Genomic DNA, 15,897 nt, shown 5'->3' with positions numbered 1-15,897 from the left:
AGGATGTAAAAATCCTCTGATTTTAACACTTAACAAGGACTCACCGTCGTATTTAGCTAAAACTGCTTGCACATCAGCATAGGCCTGTAGCTCTAAAAGTGCCTCCAGTAAATTTTCATGTATGTTGAACATGCTGAGGAGAGGGAATTCTTTCATCAACTGTAAAACATAAGAACATAAGAACATAAGAAATAGGAGCAGGAGTAGGCCAATTGGCCCCTCGAGCCTGCTCCGCCATTCAATAAGATCATGGCTGATCTGATCCTAACCGCCAATCCACTATGACAGGACTATCTCCTGAATCTAACAGCATTAGACACACGAAAACAGGAGCAGGATCAGGCTACACGGCCCCTGGGCCCGCTCCGCTACCCACAGGGCCATGACCTATCCGAACCTAGACTCATGTCCAAATTCCTGCCCGCTCCCCGTAACCCTTAATTCCCTTTTCTACTAGGAAACTGTCTATTTCTGTTTTAAATTTATGTAATGATGTAGCTTCGACAGCTTTTTGGGGCAGCATATTCCATGGACCTACCACCCTCTGAGTGAAGTAGTTCCTCCTCATCTCAGTTTTGAAAGAGCAGCCCCTTATTCTAAGACTATGCCCCCTAGCTCTAGTTTCACCCATCATCTGGAACATCCTCCCTGCATCCACCCGATCCAACCCCTTCATAATCTTATATGTTTCAATAAGATCGCCTCTCATTCTTCTGAACTCCAATGAGTAGAGTCCCAATCTACTCAACCTCTCCTCATATGTCCATCCCCTCATCCCAAAACAATCAGATTGAGAGTTACATTGAGAAATAGGTAATAAGCTAGGGATTTTTAAAATAAGATATTAAAGGATATTGCAAACTAAATTGACCCGTTTGGGTTATGTATTTTCAACACATCAGTACTTTTGTCCGTTTGTGTTAGTCGTTGAAGGGGGTGAAGTTCGATAGTGCTGAAAAACGGGCGCAGGCACCGCAATGCACAATATACCTGCGCTCGTGCAGCGCTGCCGCGTTCAAAGGCTCCTTCCCTCCCTTTAAAGGGAAGGGCCATCGCTGCAGGCTCTGCAATAGAAAAAGTACCTACCTGGACCACCAAGGCAGCCGCAATCCCGCATGATCAGCCCGGCACTGATTGATCGCGGGCAGGAACCCGCAAAAAAAACTGGAAGAAGAAAGGTCAGGCTTTTCTTTACTTACCTCAGCCACCTCGCCTTTAATCATTGCCCCTGAAGCGCCCGCCCGCCCAATGCACGCCTCCTGCAGCCGTCTGTGTTTTCGACCGGTGCTGCTGCAGGGGGCGGAAGTCAATTTCGGGTCCAGGGCGCTACCGGAGCGATGTGCTCAGCGGCGACATCACAATCTCCGGGCGAAGGAAATCAGGGCTCAATGCTGTAGCACCGCCGCAAAACTCCCACTGAATATGGCGGGAGTCGATGTAAGTGCCGCGCCTGGTCGCAAAGCCATTTGCGCCCCGTTAGCACCCCCCAACGGGAGGTGCAAAGGCACCCAATTTCGCCCCCAATATTCCCACCACATTGGTTTGCAGTCGATCCTGATTATCTGAAAGACCAGAGATAATCTAATCTCTACAGCACAGCCCAGCGCTGAACGTGCTGCTGACAGGCTGTGCGCTCAACAGGGGGCCCAAGATCTCGATGTTCACGCGAGGCTAGCTTTACTTAAAAGCTTTACTTTGGGCACTGGAGCCAGGTCCTGGGGGTGACACTGTGTTGCCCCGCAGGACCTGGCCCCAGTGCCCAAACAAGTTTCATGACCTCAGACGAGTGGTCAAGGTCAGTGAATGCATCTTCAAAAGCCATCTCCTACCAACTGCTCCACTAGCCTCACACACTGCTCAATGCACGACTCCCCCCCATCACTCACCTTCCATCAATCACTACCAAACACGAGTCGCACCTCATATTCCTAGCTTCACCTCACCCGCTTAGAGGAGACGGTGCTGGCCATTCTTGGCAGGGGCATGGCTGAGCCCTGGGCCAGCGGCGGGGCTGAAAGTATACAAGCTGCCGGTATCCTCATACGTTATCCTCCTTCTCACATCCCACTTCCCCCTCATCCCACAATAACTTCTGATTTACAAGCTGCACATGGTGTAAGCATGCACTTCTTGCTTTACCCCCCTCACCTCACCACAAATCTACCCTTGTGCCTTCCCCATTTCAGACACCCAAGACATCCATCCAGTCAGTGTTTGACCAAGAAGAGGGAGAAGAGAGTGAAGAAGAAACACCGTCACTCAATTTGACACTCCCAGCCACCAGCTTCTCGAGGTCGTCCTGCAAGGCCATCTGCAGTGTCCCCTACTGAAAGTCAGAAGCCTTCCACCAGCCACACTGCAGCCACTGGGGTAGCACTGCTTAAGAGCACTCGGATAGACAAAGGCACATGTAAGACAGTCACTAAGGGAATGCACAAGATTGATTAGTTGATTTTTTTGATGTAATATTGGCTGCATATATGGATAAAGTTGGATTGGAAAGTTTGCTTTGTGGTGGCTTTAATTTCAGTATTTTGGCAAGAGGATGCTATCATGGTCAGTAACAGAGGGAAGGCAAGGTGTGGGACAAATGTTGAAAGGGGAATTGGGGTTGTGTTCAGCAGTACCACAGGTGGATCATTTGATCCTGGATATCCCAGCTAGAAAGGGGCTGTCTGGGTTGCCTCCTTCTTTCTGCTTTCTCTTCTTCTGCTTCCTCCTCTTCTGCTTCTCCCTTTTCCTCCTCCCTCTTCAAGCAGCTTGTCCCATTTGCTGCCTCTGCTCCATCTCCATGTCATGCTGTAGCTGAAGAGGGATTGTAACTAGAGCCCCCAGGACTGGGAGCAAGTTCTCAGAGGTCTTCCTTTAAGAGCCAAAGCCTTGCAAACGTCCAGCAGCACTCCCTGCACAGGTTAAAACTTTTAAAATGTTTTACACCAAGCCACTACTCAAATAAAATGTAAAGAAACCAGTACAAAAGCAAAAATCTAAACTTATCTGAAAGTTGTGCATGTCCGTTTAAGAAGCGCAGGTGTGGGGTCCGTCGTACATATGTTCAGCTGTGTGTGCTTTGGAGAGGGCATCAAAAGAAGCGGCGACATCCAAAATAGCAGGTCGTGCATCAATTCAGCGTTGATCACTGATTGACGTCACAATCTGACTAATGACCATATTCGCAGTGAACACAGGCAACGGCAGCGCTGCTGACCTGCCCAAAATGGCGGCCGCCAGCCTTCCGCACTGGAAGTGGGCGGAAGCGAGATGGCCGCCATTTTTTCACTGAAACCAGCCTCATCAACCGGCGCTAACGGGCTGAACCGTACAGCCGAAGATTTTAAATCAGTGAATGTAAGTATGATTTTTGATTCTGTGATGATCTTGCAGCATATCTACATATCTATGTTATAACTGGCACAGATTGGATTAGTCTGTTCAGCACGCTTGTTGAAGTCCCAGAATCTAACTTCAATAGATGTGAATGGTTCATTTAGCTCTTCTTTAAAGCTGTACACAATGTTGAGGTCACAGTTCAATGGCTTACTGAAGGTACAATATTTTGCAAGGGGCTAAAATGGTGATATTTATTGTTTGCCGATCTTTTGTTGTTGTATAGAGAAGCGGAACATGCTCAGAACATTATTCTGGAGGAACATTTTTAATTTGAAATCAGTATGATGCCCATTATTTTGGGCTTGCAACTGTTTAAATAGGGCATGATAAATAGCCCAGAAGAAGAGCATCAAATGTCAATGATATCACATTGACTTCTATATGTTCTCAGTCATGAGCTATGGACAATATTGTTAGAATGTTGTTACTACTGGACGCAGCCTGGAATGTTCCAGAGATCACATCAGCCTCAAATGACTGGTGGAACTGGTCACAGTCTTCAGATTGCTGACTGATTAGGAATGCTCCTCCTTTCTGATAGTCAGTTCATGCATTCAGCCCTTTTAAACAGAGTTATCACATGCAATAAGCCACAGTCGCATTGTTCTCACAATGTCCACTTTTACTCACATCTCGCATCATTTTTACTGCTTCTCTTGTCCTTCCCAGTTTTCTCGAACACATTGCCAATCTTCTTTTAATGTAAACTAACACGTTTGTGTCCCGCCCTGAAAGACAGAACATCCTGTATGTACAAGTATTGTTTTCAGAGGTGACGACAACCATTTGCCTAGGAACCCAGGAACAGGAGTAGGCCATTCAGCCCCTTGGGCCTATTCATCCATTCAATGAGATCATGGCTGATCTAACCGCTTCATCCTTCAGTTACTTTCCTGCACCAAAACTCAATCTTAAAAAATAACAACGATTTCTTTACTTTAGTCAAAGAATGTTGTAAATTAGCCCTTAGGGTACCTGGAAAATATTTTACACTTTCAAAGTATGGTTTTCTTTTAAAATGGCGCATTTACAAAAACATTCTGTACCTTTGTAAAAGGATAAATATTGTGTTGTAATGTTAGATAAACTGACAGCTACTGAAGAGCTTCATTCGAACTACGTTCAAATTAAAAAAAATGAGTTGAGGAATTATATCAGAGGATTACTATAGCCCTGAGAGGATTCATAGATTCTGTGCCTTCTTCAATTTCTCCTTTTTTTTGGTAACTGCTACAAATTTGCACGAACTGATGTCACCGTGAATACAAAATGTGTCTTGTCTAGAAGGGGCAAAGGATGCATTCCGTACTCACGTGGATATATGGCTCACTTGCCCCTTATCCCTTGATCGGCATTAACAGCCATGTGTTCAATAACCAGTCTGGCACTACAGAAAGGCAGGGCTTTACAAAGTCTCCATTTGACAATCTCCCTCACCTAATTATTCAACAATTTACCCATTTGATAACTTATCGGGATTAGAAAGAGTTAGAAGTGGAAACCAAAATAAATAAATGAGTGGGCATGATCACATTATGTACCTGGTACAACAGCATTACCGCTCACAGCAATCGGGACCACTTTTTCTTGGAATATAAATGAGAAAGCTGAAGTGCATTTTAATGTAATAATAAAGAGATTATGGCCAGAGACATCTGTCAATGCCGCAGAACTCTCCATCCTACTCTCTGTCACTATTTCTTTGTTTGGGATTGGTTTTTACTCACTTTGGTTTTTTTTCTTCTCGTTTCAGGTCGTTCTATGTTACAAACCATTATCTGACAAAAGCAGCTGCAGACAGCCTACTCCCCAGACTCCTGCACATGTTGCTTTGAATTTGGTTGCTTTCAGCAAGGCAAGAAGAGACAGGGGCTGCTTACCCACTAGTTTTCCCTCCTTAGTACTACAGAACTTAATATGATAGGATTGGGAACTTGCTAGTGTAATGACGTCTAGAAAATATGTTCTCATGAGCTGTTGTGCAAATACATATTTAAAAAGGGTAAAATAAATACATGACATGCTATGAAGGGAAATGAAGTAGGACATTATTTCCACAAGCGAGTTATACTCTGACTTGTGAGTGATGATAAAATATTTACTGCCGTCTCCCTGCAGATTCAATTTAGAATACCCCAATGGTCTTAAATGAACACAAAGATTATTTAATTGGGTAGCTTTATTTATTTAGTTTTAAATGGGCTATTACAAGCACAGCGGGTGCTTTAATATTTCACATTATGTCATCTGTTTCTCACCTTTCTGAAGGAATGACCAATAGCTTCCTTGAAAATCTCCTAAATGAAGATGAAATGAACACAGCTATCTCAGGCCAAGATACTGTTGGTTACACCAGTCAGCTGCAGAATTAATAGGGGGATTTAGCTCTGAGAGTCAATGTATTAAAGCATTGTTTTTTTAATGAAAAAATTCTTACATTTGTTCAGCCTCAACCCTATAGACTAAAGCACTTTACGTGAAGAAACATTCAATAGTATAAGCCTAGTCCAGCCCAATATGTAGAATAACAATGTCTCAAAACATGCCCCAATAAAATTCCAACTATACCCAGCCACGCTCCCCCCCACCCCCCAATCCTTTAAAATAACCCAATAAACAGGAACATAAATGGTGCTCCACTCTATCCCTTAAAAGATTCAGTGTCCCCCATCATAGTCCCCTACATTCTCTGATCCCAAGAGGGGCAGCTGGATTCTGATCCAATGTATATAAGGAAGTTTCTTCTTTTCAGTGAAGGATCTCCACATGCCAGGCCTTTATTTCAAGGGACTTCCTCATCCCTTCCCAGATTTAATGGTGGAGTCCCACTCTCCTCAAATTAGAAAATGCCAGTCTCTCCAAATTCATATTTTTAAGGACCTCCATTCACCCAAAGGGAGTAAAGTATCTTTTTAATATTTTCTTTGACTTGTATACAGAAAAATAGCCACTCTTCCCTCTTCAACTCTGTACAGCAGCTGTAAGAGCAGTAAGTAATACACCTGCAAACCTCTGAGCACAAGTGGCAAGCAGTGCGACTGGGAAAGTATTTTTAAATAAAACTTTTTACGCAATTTTTCTTTGCACACTGCCCGCATCCTCCTGGCCCTCACACCTCTGCTGCCAAGGGAATGGGCAAACAGTCTGCTCCACGATCACCAACAATACTCCCCGTGTAGCCACTGAGGCATGACTTTTATTTCCTATTTTCTCTCCCCGCCCACCACCCCTCCCCCCACCAACACAGTGATATTCTGCAACCTCTATCCAGCGCCTTCAAGAAATGAAGAAAGAAAACACAAGTGAAGTAAAATAGAAATAAGATTGCTGGTCATAAAAATGGGCGCTGCGGGCTACTTACTGTGCTGTGCTTCGTACTGGGCTCCGTGGTGCTGCAGTTGTTGACTCCGTCTATAACAAACCTCCCCTGCTTTTAGTGCCTGTTTAAAAAGTCTTTCTGCTTCCACAATGGTAGTGGCCTCCTCTTCGGCCAAAAGAATGTAGGCAGTGGCACACCTGCAAAAAGAGTCATACCTGATGACACCTGGCTTCACTTGAAGCTATCGCAAGTTATAAAATAACATCAACAGGTAGATTTTCTTTTCTTAAACTAATAATGTAGACATCCTGGGCCTCGGTTAACAACTGCATGCCCACTTCTCTGCATCTAAATAGTGTGCTCCACTTCCCACATGCACTGAACACCACAGCAGATAACCCAGTGATGGTTCAGTGGTGTGCTATCTAAAAGACTGTAATCATCCTAGTGAAAAGATGGTGATATAATTTATTCAGGGTTGTAAGTAAGAAACGCAGAAATGATGCAAATTGGTGCCATAATGACATAATGGCCTCACCAACTGTATCAGTCCTTAAATTTGTTCTTAAATGCAGGTGGACCAAAATCCATCAGGTGTAGCCTGATCCTGCTCCTATTTCGTGTGTCTAATTCTGTTAGATTCAGGAGATGGTTCTGTGAAAGTAGATTTGAGGTTAGGATCAGATCAGCCATGATCTTATTGAATGGCGGAGCAGGCTCGAGGGGCCGATTGGCCTACTCCTGCTCCTATTTCTTATGTTCTTATGTTTGATTCTCAGACTATGCCGAGTTAGCCGATATCGAAATGGAGTCGTTGGCAAACTAGAAATAGCCTCAGTGCACCCCCCGGATGCAGAGGGGGAGGAAATAAAAACAGGTAGGATTCCTATTCCCAATGACTATCCAGTCCCACTGTTGGAAAATACAAAAACTCCACGTGACAATCAGGTACTGGCAGGATCACACGCGGCTGAAATGCCCCTCATGTTAGCATAACTTGCCAACGTTCACTATCTATGTACCCACATAAAAATGGCTACCTATCCAAATTACTGAGAGCTATACCAGCATTCATGGAACTGTAGTCCAAGCAAGGGTCAGCGGCTTTGTGAAAGGAGAAGGAAAAAAATTAAGATACCCACACCATTTAACAAGCTTCTCTTTTAGGCCTGAGATTTCGAAAGACTGCAAATGTCTGAAAGTTCATTTATTGATTTGATGAAAGACCACTTGAAAGCTCTTCCTCAGTGTGGTGACCTGACGTTAGTTGGGACCCTGAAAGGAATCCATTCAGATTTATTGGATTTGTGACTGCCAATACGTAAAGCTGTCTACTGCAATAAAAACACAGGTTTCAGAATCTGAATCCAGTTTGATATCTGAACCAATCAATTTTACCCAGATTGATATCTGAACCAATCAATTTTACCCAGATTGATATCTGAACCAATCAATTTTACCCAGATTGATATCTGAACCAATCAATTTTACCCAGATTGATATCTGAACCAATCAATTTGACCTATCTTTGCATGTAGCTACATGCTGATAAAGTCATGATATAATATCCATCAATAGTTTTTAAATCTAGTTACAGTTCTGGCAAAATCATGAACATACTGTAATTCTTTATAAATAGGTTTATAATTTCACTACAGCCTGCTCACAGAGGAAATCTTTCCCATACAGGTTCACTTTAAAACTGCTCTCCCTGTATTCCACAAGACTGGCATTAGACATGCACTAATACAATAGCAAAATACTGCGGATGCTGGAAATCCAAAATAACAACAGAAAACGCTGGAAAAACTCAGCAGGCCAGGCAGCATCGGTGGAGAGAGAAACAGAGTTAATGTTTCAGGTGCCAGCCTACAAATCATCAGATTTTATTGAATTCACTTCACAACTTGCCATGGTGGGATTTGAACTCATGAGTTGTTAGTCCTGTACCATAACCACTAGGCTACAATACCCCTAACACTGCACCATACTGCCTAATTACTCACTGCCACTCTTTACAATATCTTCTATCATTTAATTTATTAAGAATATTTGTAACACTCTTAGAAGACAAATACGCTGAGTGTGACAGAGACACTGTGACTTAGATAAAGGGTAATGAAGATGGCAACGAGGAAGATATATAGTACCATCTGGCTCATTTTGTTTCCTGCAAAATATGAAAAAGACAAAAAATATTCAGGATCGAGGATCATTCTTTTGAGTTACTATTCAAGGACCCGTGTACACTGACAACTAGCCCTGTTTACCAAGTCACAGGTCGAAGAGATCAGAAAGGAGTAAGTTCTATTGAAGCTAAAAATATTCAGTCTAAGTTTCCTAAATGCCTGGTAGGTAGCACCACTGCTAGAAAATGTGCGAACATCAGGCTGCCGAGACTCAGGCCGACTCAGGGCTAGATTTTCCATTTGATGTTACTTTAACTCCAATTGGAAAATCTAGGCTTCACTGTCCAGACTCACACTCGAAGAATGGCAACTTGGTCATTTTAATGGGGAAAATGATCTACTGAGCCTGTTGATAGCTACCAGCGGAATGTTTGACCCTGGAATAAAACAGATTACAGGATACCAGCAGTGTTAAGAGATTTCATCTTGAAATACAAAGTGGAATAATATTCAACAGTAGGGCTGTGTCAACTGCCAACTGCTTTGGTCAATGAATTTTTTTTAGCGATTATTGAAACAATTAATCAAACAGGGGTCATAAAAATATTAACTCCTGTTAAATGTACACACAGGGACATGTTGATGTCATGCCAAACAAGCTGTAGCTTGCTGTTAGCTTTTAATATATACATGTTGATGAGCAGCTAAGAAGCCAAACACTGAAACCTTTCTGTTACTGCAATGATGTCAGAAGTCTTCTGCGGAACAGGGTCTGAGTGAGTGAATTAAACGTGAGTGCCAGATTGTACAACTCTCAGACCAGCTGGTGTGATGCCAAGGCAAATAAAGTGAAATGGAGAATAAGGACACCCAGGAGTGATTAAGAGGCAGTCATTTCTTTGAGTAGTTCAGATAAAGTCACAAATCACATGAGCACAGCTCGAGCAGTTTGTAACCAGCATCCTACTTTTGAACTAAGATCACAGCCCTGAAATCACTCCCAGGTAACTTTTTAAGAACATACATTGTGAAGTTTATTCCATTTTGGGACCTTCTTTTTGCTTGCAGCGGCTGTAGCAGTGGACGCCAATGGTAAAATACCCTGGATGAAAAGCGGACAGTGGTCTGGTCAGAGCACAGTGGAAACTAGAAAACGGTACAAAAGTTGATCATACTACATCAGCATTAAAATGAGTGTCCATCCTTACGGTACGTGTAAAATATATTGCTACAAAAAGGCTGTGTACAGAAATAGCAGGTAAAAAGGACATGTTAAGAGTACACACCAAATCACTGGAATGGTTGAAGAAAACCTTTATGTAAAAAGGGACTTGAACGCACAATGCAAAAAAGTCACTCACTCATTTAATTCTAAGGCTTCATGTGCTGCTGAAATTCTTGCTTGCGGGTTCCTTTCTCTCCAAGCTTTCTGCATTACTGTTCAAACAAAATAAGAGCATTTGTTTTTAAGTAAGATTAATGCCCTAGATGGAACAAGTCACTGGGATTTGAAAGCTCACCTACCCTTTCTCTGGCACTAATCTACAAACAAATTCCAACTGAGATTCATCCAATGTGGCAGTGACCCATTTTCATTGTGTGAAAACTGGTAAAGGCTTGGCTTTGGTAGCATTCCTCTGAATGAAAAAATAAGTGATAATGCAGACAGCAACAAAACTCTAAAATAACAATCTCTCACGAAAAATAAACTCATGTTAACCTCAAGATTAGCTTCCCTGCCCTGGTTATAGCATTTCACTGAATCCAGCCACCCAGTGATGAGATAAACCTGTAGAGCTAGGCTGCATCTTCATGAAGACACTGCCTTGTAGGATAGCAATCTGGAAGCTGAGCCTGGTCACTTTCAAGAGGTTTTATGAACCTGATCCCATTGGACAAAAATGGTTTCCACATATATTTTAGCCCATTTACAGTAGATATGTGCTGTCCTAAAAAAGCAGAACAAAGACCAACCCAGCCAATTACCACCCTATCAGCCTACTTCCCAATTGTCAAAGTGATGGAAGGAGTCATCAACAGTGCACTTACTCAAGAATAACCAGCTCACCAATGCTCATTTAAGTTCCACCAGAACCATTTGGTTCCAGACCTCATTACAGATTTGGTCCAGACATGAACACAAGAACTGAACTCTAGAGGTGAGGAGAGAGTGACTGCATTTTGACATTAGGGCAATTCGACCAAGTGTTGCTCCAAGGAGCCCTAGTCAAACTAAAGTCAAGAGGGATTGGGGGAAAACTCTCCAGTGGCTGGCGTCATACCTGGCACAAAGGAAGATGATTGTGGCTGTTAGAGGCCAATCATCTCAGCCCCAGGACATCTCTGCAGGAGTTCCTCAGGGCAGTGTCCTAGGCACAACTATCTTCAGCAGCTTCATCAATGACCTTCCCTCCATCATAAGGTCAGTACTGTTCACTGATGGTTGCACAGTTTTCAGCTCCATTCACAATTCCTCAGATAATGAAGCAGTCCATGCCTGAATATGGAAAGACTTGGACAACATCCAGGCTTGGGCTGATAAGTGGCAAGCAACATTTATGCCACATAAGTGCCAAGCAATAACCATCTCCAACAAGAGAGAGTCTTACAACCTCCCCATGACATTCAATGGCATTACCATCACTGAGACCTCCACCATCAACATCCTGACCAGAAACTCAACTGCACTAGCTGCACAATTGCCGTCGTTATTAGAGCAGGTAGAGGTTGGTATTCTGTGCTAAGTGACTCACCTCCTGACTCCCCACAGCCTCTCCACCACCTACAAGGTATAGCTAAGGAGTGTGATGGAATACTCTCCATTTACTTAGATGGGTGCAGCTGCAACAACACTCAAGAAGCTCGACACCATCCAGGACAAAGCAGTCCACTTGATCGGCACCTTATTCGCTAGCCTAAATATCCAGCACCGACGTACCCTTCCCACACTGTTTATTATCTATAGGATGCACTGTTGCAATTCGCCAAGGCTTCTTCAGCAGCACCTCCCAAACCCGCAACCTTCACCACCTAAATGGACAAGGGTAGCCGGCAATGTTCCCGCTAAGCTGTGTGGCCGTGCAGCGGTCTGGAGGTCCCGCGCAGGCCATTCACCGGCTTTTACACTGAAGAAACAGCGCATGTGCCAACATTTGAATGGGCCGCGCAGCCAGTTAAAGGGCCCGCACAAGGAAAAAAAAAATTACAGGGAACATTGGTAGCAAGTGCACGGAAACACCATCACCTTCAAGTTACACACCATCTTGACTTGGACGTATATCACACCGTTCCTTTATCGTCGCTGGGTCAAAATCCCGGAACTCCCCAACTAACAGCATTGTGGGAGCACCTTCTCCCCACAGTCAGTAGAGGTTCAAGAAGAAAGCCCACCACCAACCTCTCAGGGACAACTCAGGATGGGCAATAAATGCTGGCCATGCCAGTGACACCCCTTTCCTGGGAATGAATTAATAAAAAAGTTCCTCACAAAAAGAATTCCAGTGTACTGCCACTAACAAATGCCAGAAACATATAAAGAACTCATAAATATTTATTTAGCAATGCAGACTGATGCTGCATACTGCTGAATAAATCAGCAGCTTTAGTGTAGGGATACAGCTCAATAGAATCCATCCCTGTAGTTTCAATGTGTAGGTTACTTACCATCTGGCATGTTTTCCCATTTTCATACCTCTGAGCCTCTTTAACTTTTTACAAGTAGTTTAATTTAGGTACAAGTAGTATTAAAAAAAAACCATAAATTGCTTCACATCCAGATGTCAGGGTTAGAAGGAGGTTACATTCTACTAACACCAGTTATACTTGTGTATATGGAATTAATAATCTGATTTCCAAAAGTTGATGGCGAGTTGTAGTATTTTTCTGCTTTATTAAACCTCAAATCCTTTTTTACTTTGCTGTATGAAATATTCCTTTTTAAAATCTGGGAGGGGAGTATTCACTTAACAGGAATTATTATCTCCCATGATTACAAGCAGCTCGGGTAAGATAGGGAAAAGTTCAGAATTTATAACATCTAGTCAGTTAACAGAATTCAGAAGAAACTTCTTTACCCAGAGAGTGGTGAGAATGTGGAACTCGCTACCACAGGGAGTGGTTGAAGCGAATAGTATAGATGCATTTAAGGGGAGGCTGGACAAAAATATGAGGGAGAAGGGAATAGAGGGTTACGCTGAAAGATTTAGATGAGGAAAGACGGGAGGAGGTTCGAGTGGAGCATAAACACCAACATGGACTGGTTGGGCCGAATGGCCTGTTCCTGTGCCGTATATCCTGTGTAATCCTATGTAATGTAAAAAACAGATATATAACTACTGATACTTATGAATTTATAATCTAATTATCAGAATGCACACAAGATGGATCGGCGTTTCAATAAATACAATATTTGTTCAGAAACATCACATAGCAAAGCAAGATCACTATCAGTCACAGATAAAGAGGAGAAAGATTTTGTTGTAGTTTTAAGAAGAGAATTAAAAGACATTCAGAGAATGATTTACTTGCACATACTACAGTACAATTCTAATTGATTTCCAAGGTCTCGGGGACAGTATAACTTTAGACGACTGACTCTGTGATATCAGAACACAGTATCACCCAACATTCTACCTTAAATTAGTTTCATTGTCCAGTATCATTGTGCACCTAAATTCTCTTGTACAAAAATTAACCTCCTGATATACTGACCAATTATAAAGTTAACTACTCAAAACAAACGGTAGAAAGAAAGAGGAATTCTAACTCCTTTGTTGAAAGAAGAAAAACTTTTGTTTCACTTTTGCAGTGTTAATTGTCGCTATGAATTTGATTAATATTGAAAAGGAGCTTCCCCAATGGCAACCTGGTAGATGCACGGACTAGTATGGCACTGAGCCATACAGAATAGTAACATGGCAGGTTTGCTCCCAGGTCTACGCTGAGTAACAGTTCTCACCTGCAGTGCATTGGGGCAACAACTGGCCTAAACCTCTCCCAACAAGGAAAGGGCAAGAACCGATTTGTCAAGGCTTTCCACTCAAGATCAAGATCCAGTCTCCTGCAGGAAAGTGCGGATGCACAGACATCAGGAGAGGACAGAAACGGGCTTGGTTGCGATCCCCCACAGTTGAACAGCCGGTTGACACTACTCGCATATCAAGAATGAACTTGGGCAAGGTCCCAGAGGGAGCTCAGAGCCTGTGGAACTATAACCCAACACAAGTCAGTATCTCTAGTGGATGAAAGGAAACAATATTGGAAAAAAAAACAGGGAGAAAACAAATGCAAATTATTTTTAAAAGCACAGAGACGCTCCTACTTTTAAAGTTGGAGGGTGTAGTACCTACTGAAGCTTAAATGGGGGGAAAAGTAAGATTAATTTGCAATGCCTAAAAAGAAACCACATAAAGTTATGAGGGGTTGTAGAAAATGATCGTGATCTTTGAATTACAAGTCAGACAGACTAACAGTAAATAAAGAGAGCAATATTCACAAAGGTCTGAATTCTAGATCTTACAGTCCTTCTTACTCGCGTCTGCAGGCCGTAAGTGGTCAGTCTCACACGTGAAGAAGGTCTGATGATCTTGTGCAGAAAGATTCATGTCATAATATGTCAGAGGTTCTCTCCCCGTTACCCACGTATACCTTCAAAAGAATAAAACAGAGTAAAAGAGAGCAATGAACAGAACAAACTATATATGCTACAGCCAGGATTCGCTGAATACGGACAATCCTCACAACTGTGCTTCAATTTCCAGGTCGAAAGAACAGAAACTGCACCAATCAATAATGTAAAAAGGTGATTATTAGAAATTCTGTTGCTTCCGGAAACAAAATTGCAAATTAACCACAGAAAGTGTAAATGAAAGCTCAATTATTCTCCCTTCTCTTGAAGAATAAAAACCTCATATTCTATAATGCCGTACCAACAGAAAATAATCCATGCAGGAGACAAGTCAAATGCTTAATCACACAATTCTTTCTGTGGCCCAAAGAAGCAGTTGTCAAATCAGCGCTTTGACCAGTATCACACTCCTGGAACAGTTTTATTGGTACACATATAGCAAACAGACTTCTTTGCTGTATTAATTATGCTGGGCGAAAACCAAGCAACTCAGGAAAACGTATGAGGATTATAGCTCACGTCACATGTTACCAAGTTATTTATGCAGTTTAAAGTTAATAATTATACAATAAAATGAGAAGCTTCCATACACTCTTGTGGTACTAAACACTGCATACAGAATTACTCACCGATTGTATTCTGCACCTCTAAATAAATTTAGCGGATTTCGCCACACCTTGCATTCTGTCAGAGTAAATAGAAACCAATTATCTGTTTATTATCCATTAGTCTGGAGTGAATATAACACATTACTGTCATACATAAAACTGCACTACATGATAGAGAGCCCATTTAGAATTTCTTAACTGCACAACTCCCAATGATGGGGGAGGGGGGGGGGATGTATTTGAAAAAAAACAAATGGGGGAAGAGGTGAGAAAATAAACTGATTACATAACAGAGCAGACAGCAGTTAGCTAAAGTCTACACTAATCCAACATTTATCCCTTTCTGATGCACAGCTTTCCCTAAACAAGAATTCAGCTCCCACTCCAAGTTTTGGTTTCTCTTTCCTCTTTGTTGGTAAAGTTAAAAGGGGGTCCAGGATTATTTTTTCGACCTTCAAGTCAACACTTCAAAACTGCTCTTCAGCTGTGTTGACTAAAAGGTTGTTTTTTGAAAGAAAAACCAACAGGACAAATGACATGGAAGGATGTACCAAAAAAATAAATGTATGATATTTCGCTGTGTGACAATAATTACAAGCTATTAATTTGGAATGATTGATTTTTAGTGCAACGAGCTGAAGATACTTTGATCAAGTTTGAAGGAGGAGTGGGTAAACCCTCAGGGTTCAGAAAGTTTATGGCAGTTATGCGTGCAGCGGGATAGTCAACGCAAGGGGAGAAAAATAAAACAAAAAGAAAAGGCAAATTTTACCTAGGGCTTTGGAGAGGAGAGCAGTCCCTCCTGGAGAGAGCAAAGCAATACTT

General features: G+C 42.4%; 1 protein-coding gene across 7 annotated transcripts in view; it reads right to left on the bottom strand.

The window, feature by feature from the left end:
- Positions 1-15,897, bottom strand: part of LOC147106243 (suppressor of tumorigenicity 7 protein homolog) — a 273,711-nt gene that overhangs the window by 45,676 nt on the left and 212,138 nt on the right. For 6 of the 7 annotated variants that reach the window (XM_086009182.1, XM_086009177.1, XM_086009175.1 and 3 more), the window contains exons 4-9: positions 15,094-15,148; positions 14,357-14,484; positions 10,200-10,275; positions 6,752-6,906; positions 4,021-4,118; positions 45-159 (exon numbers count right to left, since the gene is read on the bottom strand). In XM_086009182.1, coding sequence (XP_085865308.1) covers positions 45-159; positions 4,021-4,118; positions 6,752-6,906; positions 10,200-10,275; positions 14,357-14,484; positions 15,094-15,148 — 627 coding nt within the window. The remainder of the gene's footprint in view (positions 1-44; positions 160-4,020; positions 4,119-6,751; positions 6,907-10,199; positions 10,276-14,356; positions 14,485-15,093; positions 15,149-15,897) is intronic. The other variant, XM_086009176.1, reaches the window with a different exon arrangement.

The sequence above is a fragment of the Somniosus microcephalus genome, chromosome 16 (genome assembly GCF_052327205.1).
Source record: "Somniosus microcephalus isolate GS21.2 chromosome 16, FLI_Smic_1.0, whole genome shotgun sequence".
NCBI classification, from domain to species: Eukaryota; Metazoa; Chordata; class Chondrichthyes; order Squaliformes; family Somniosidae; genus Somniosus; species Somniosus microcephalus.
The sequence above is the reverse complement of the archived record's forward strand: the minus strand, read 5'-3'. Positions and strand labels throughout refer to the sequence as shown.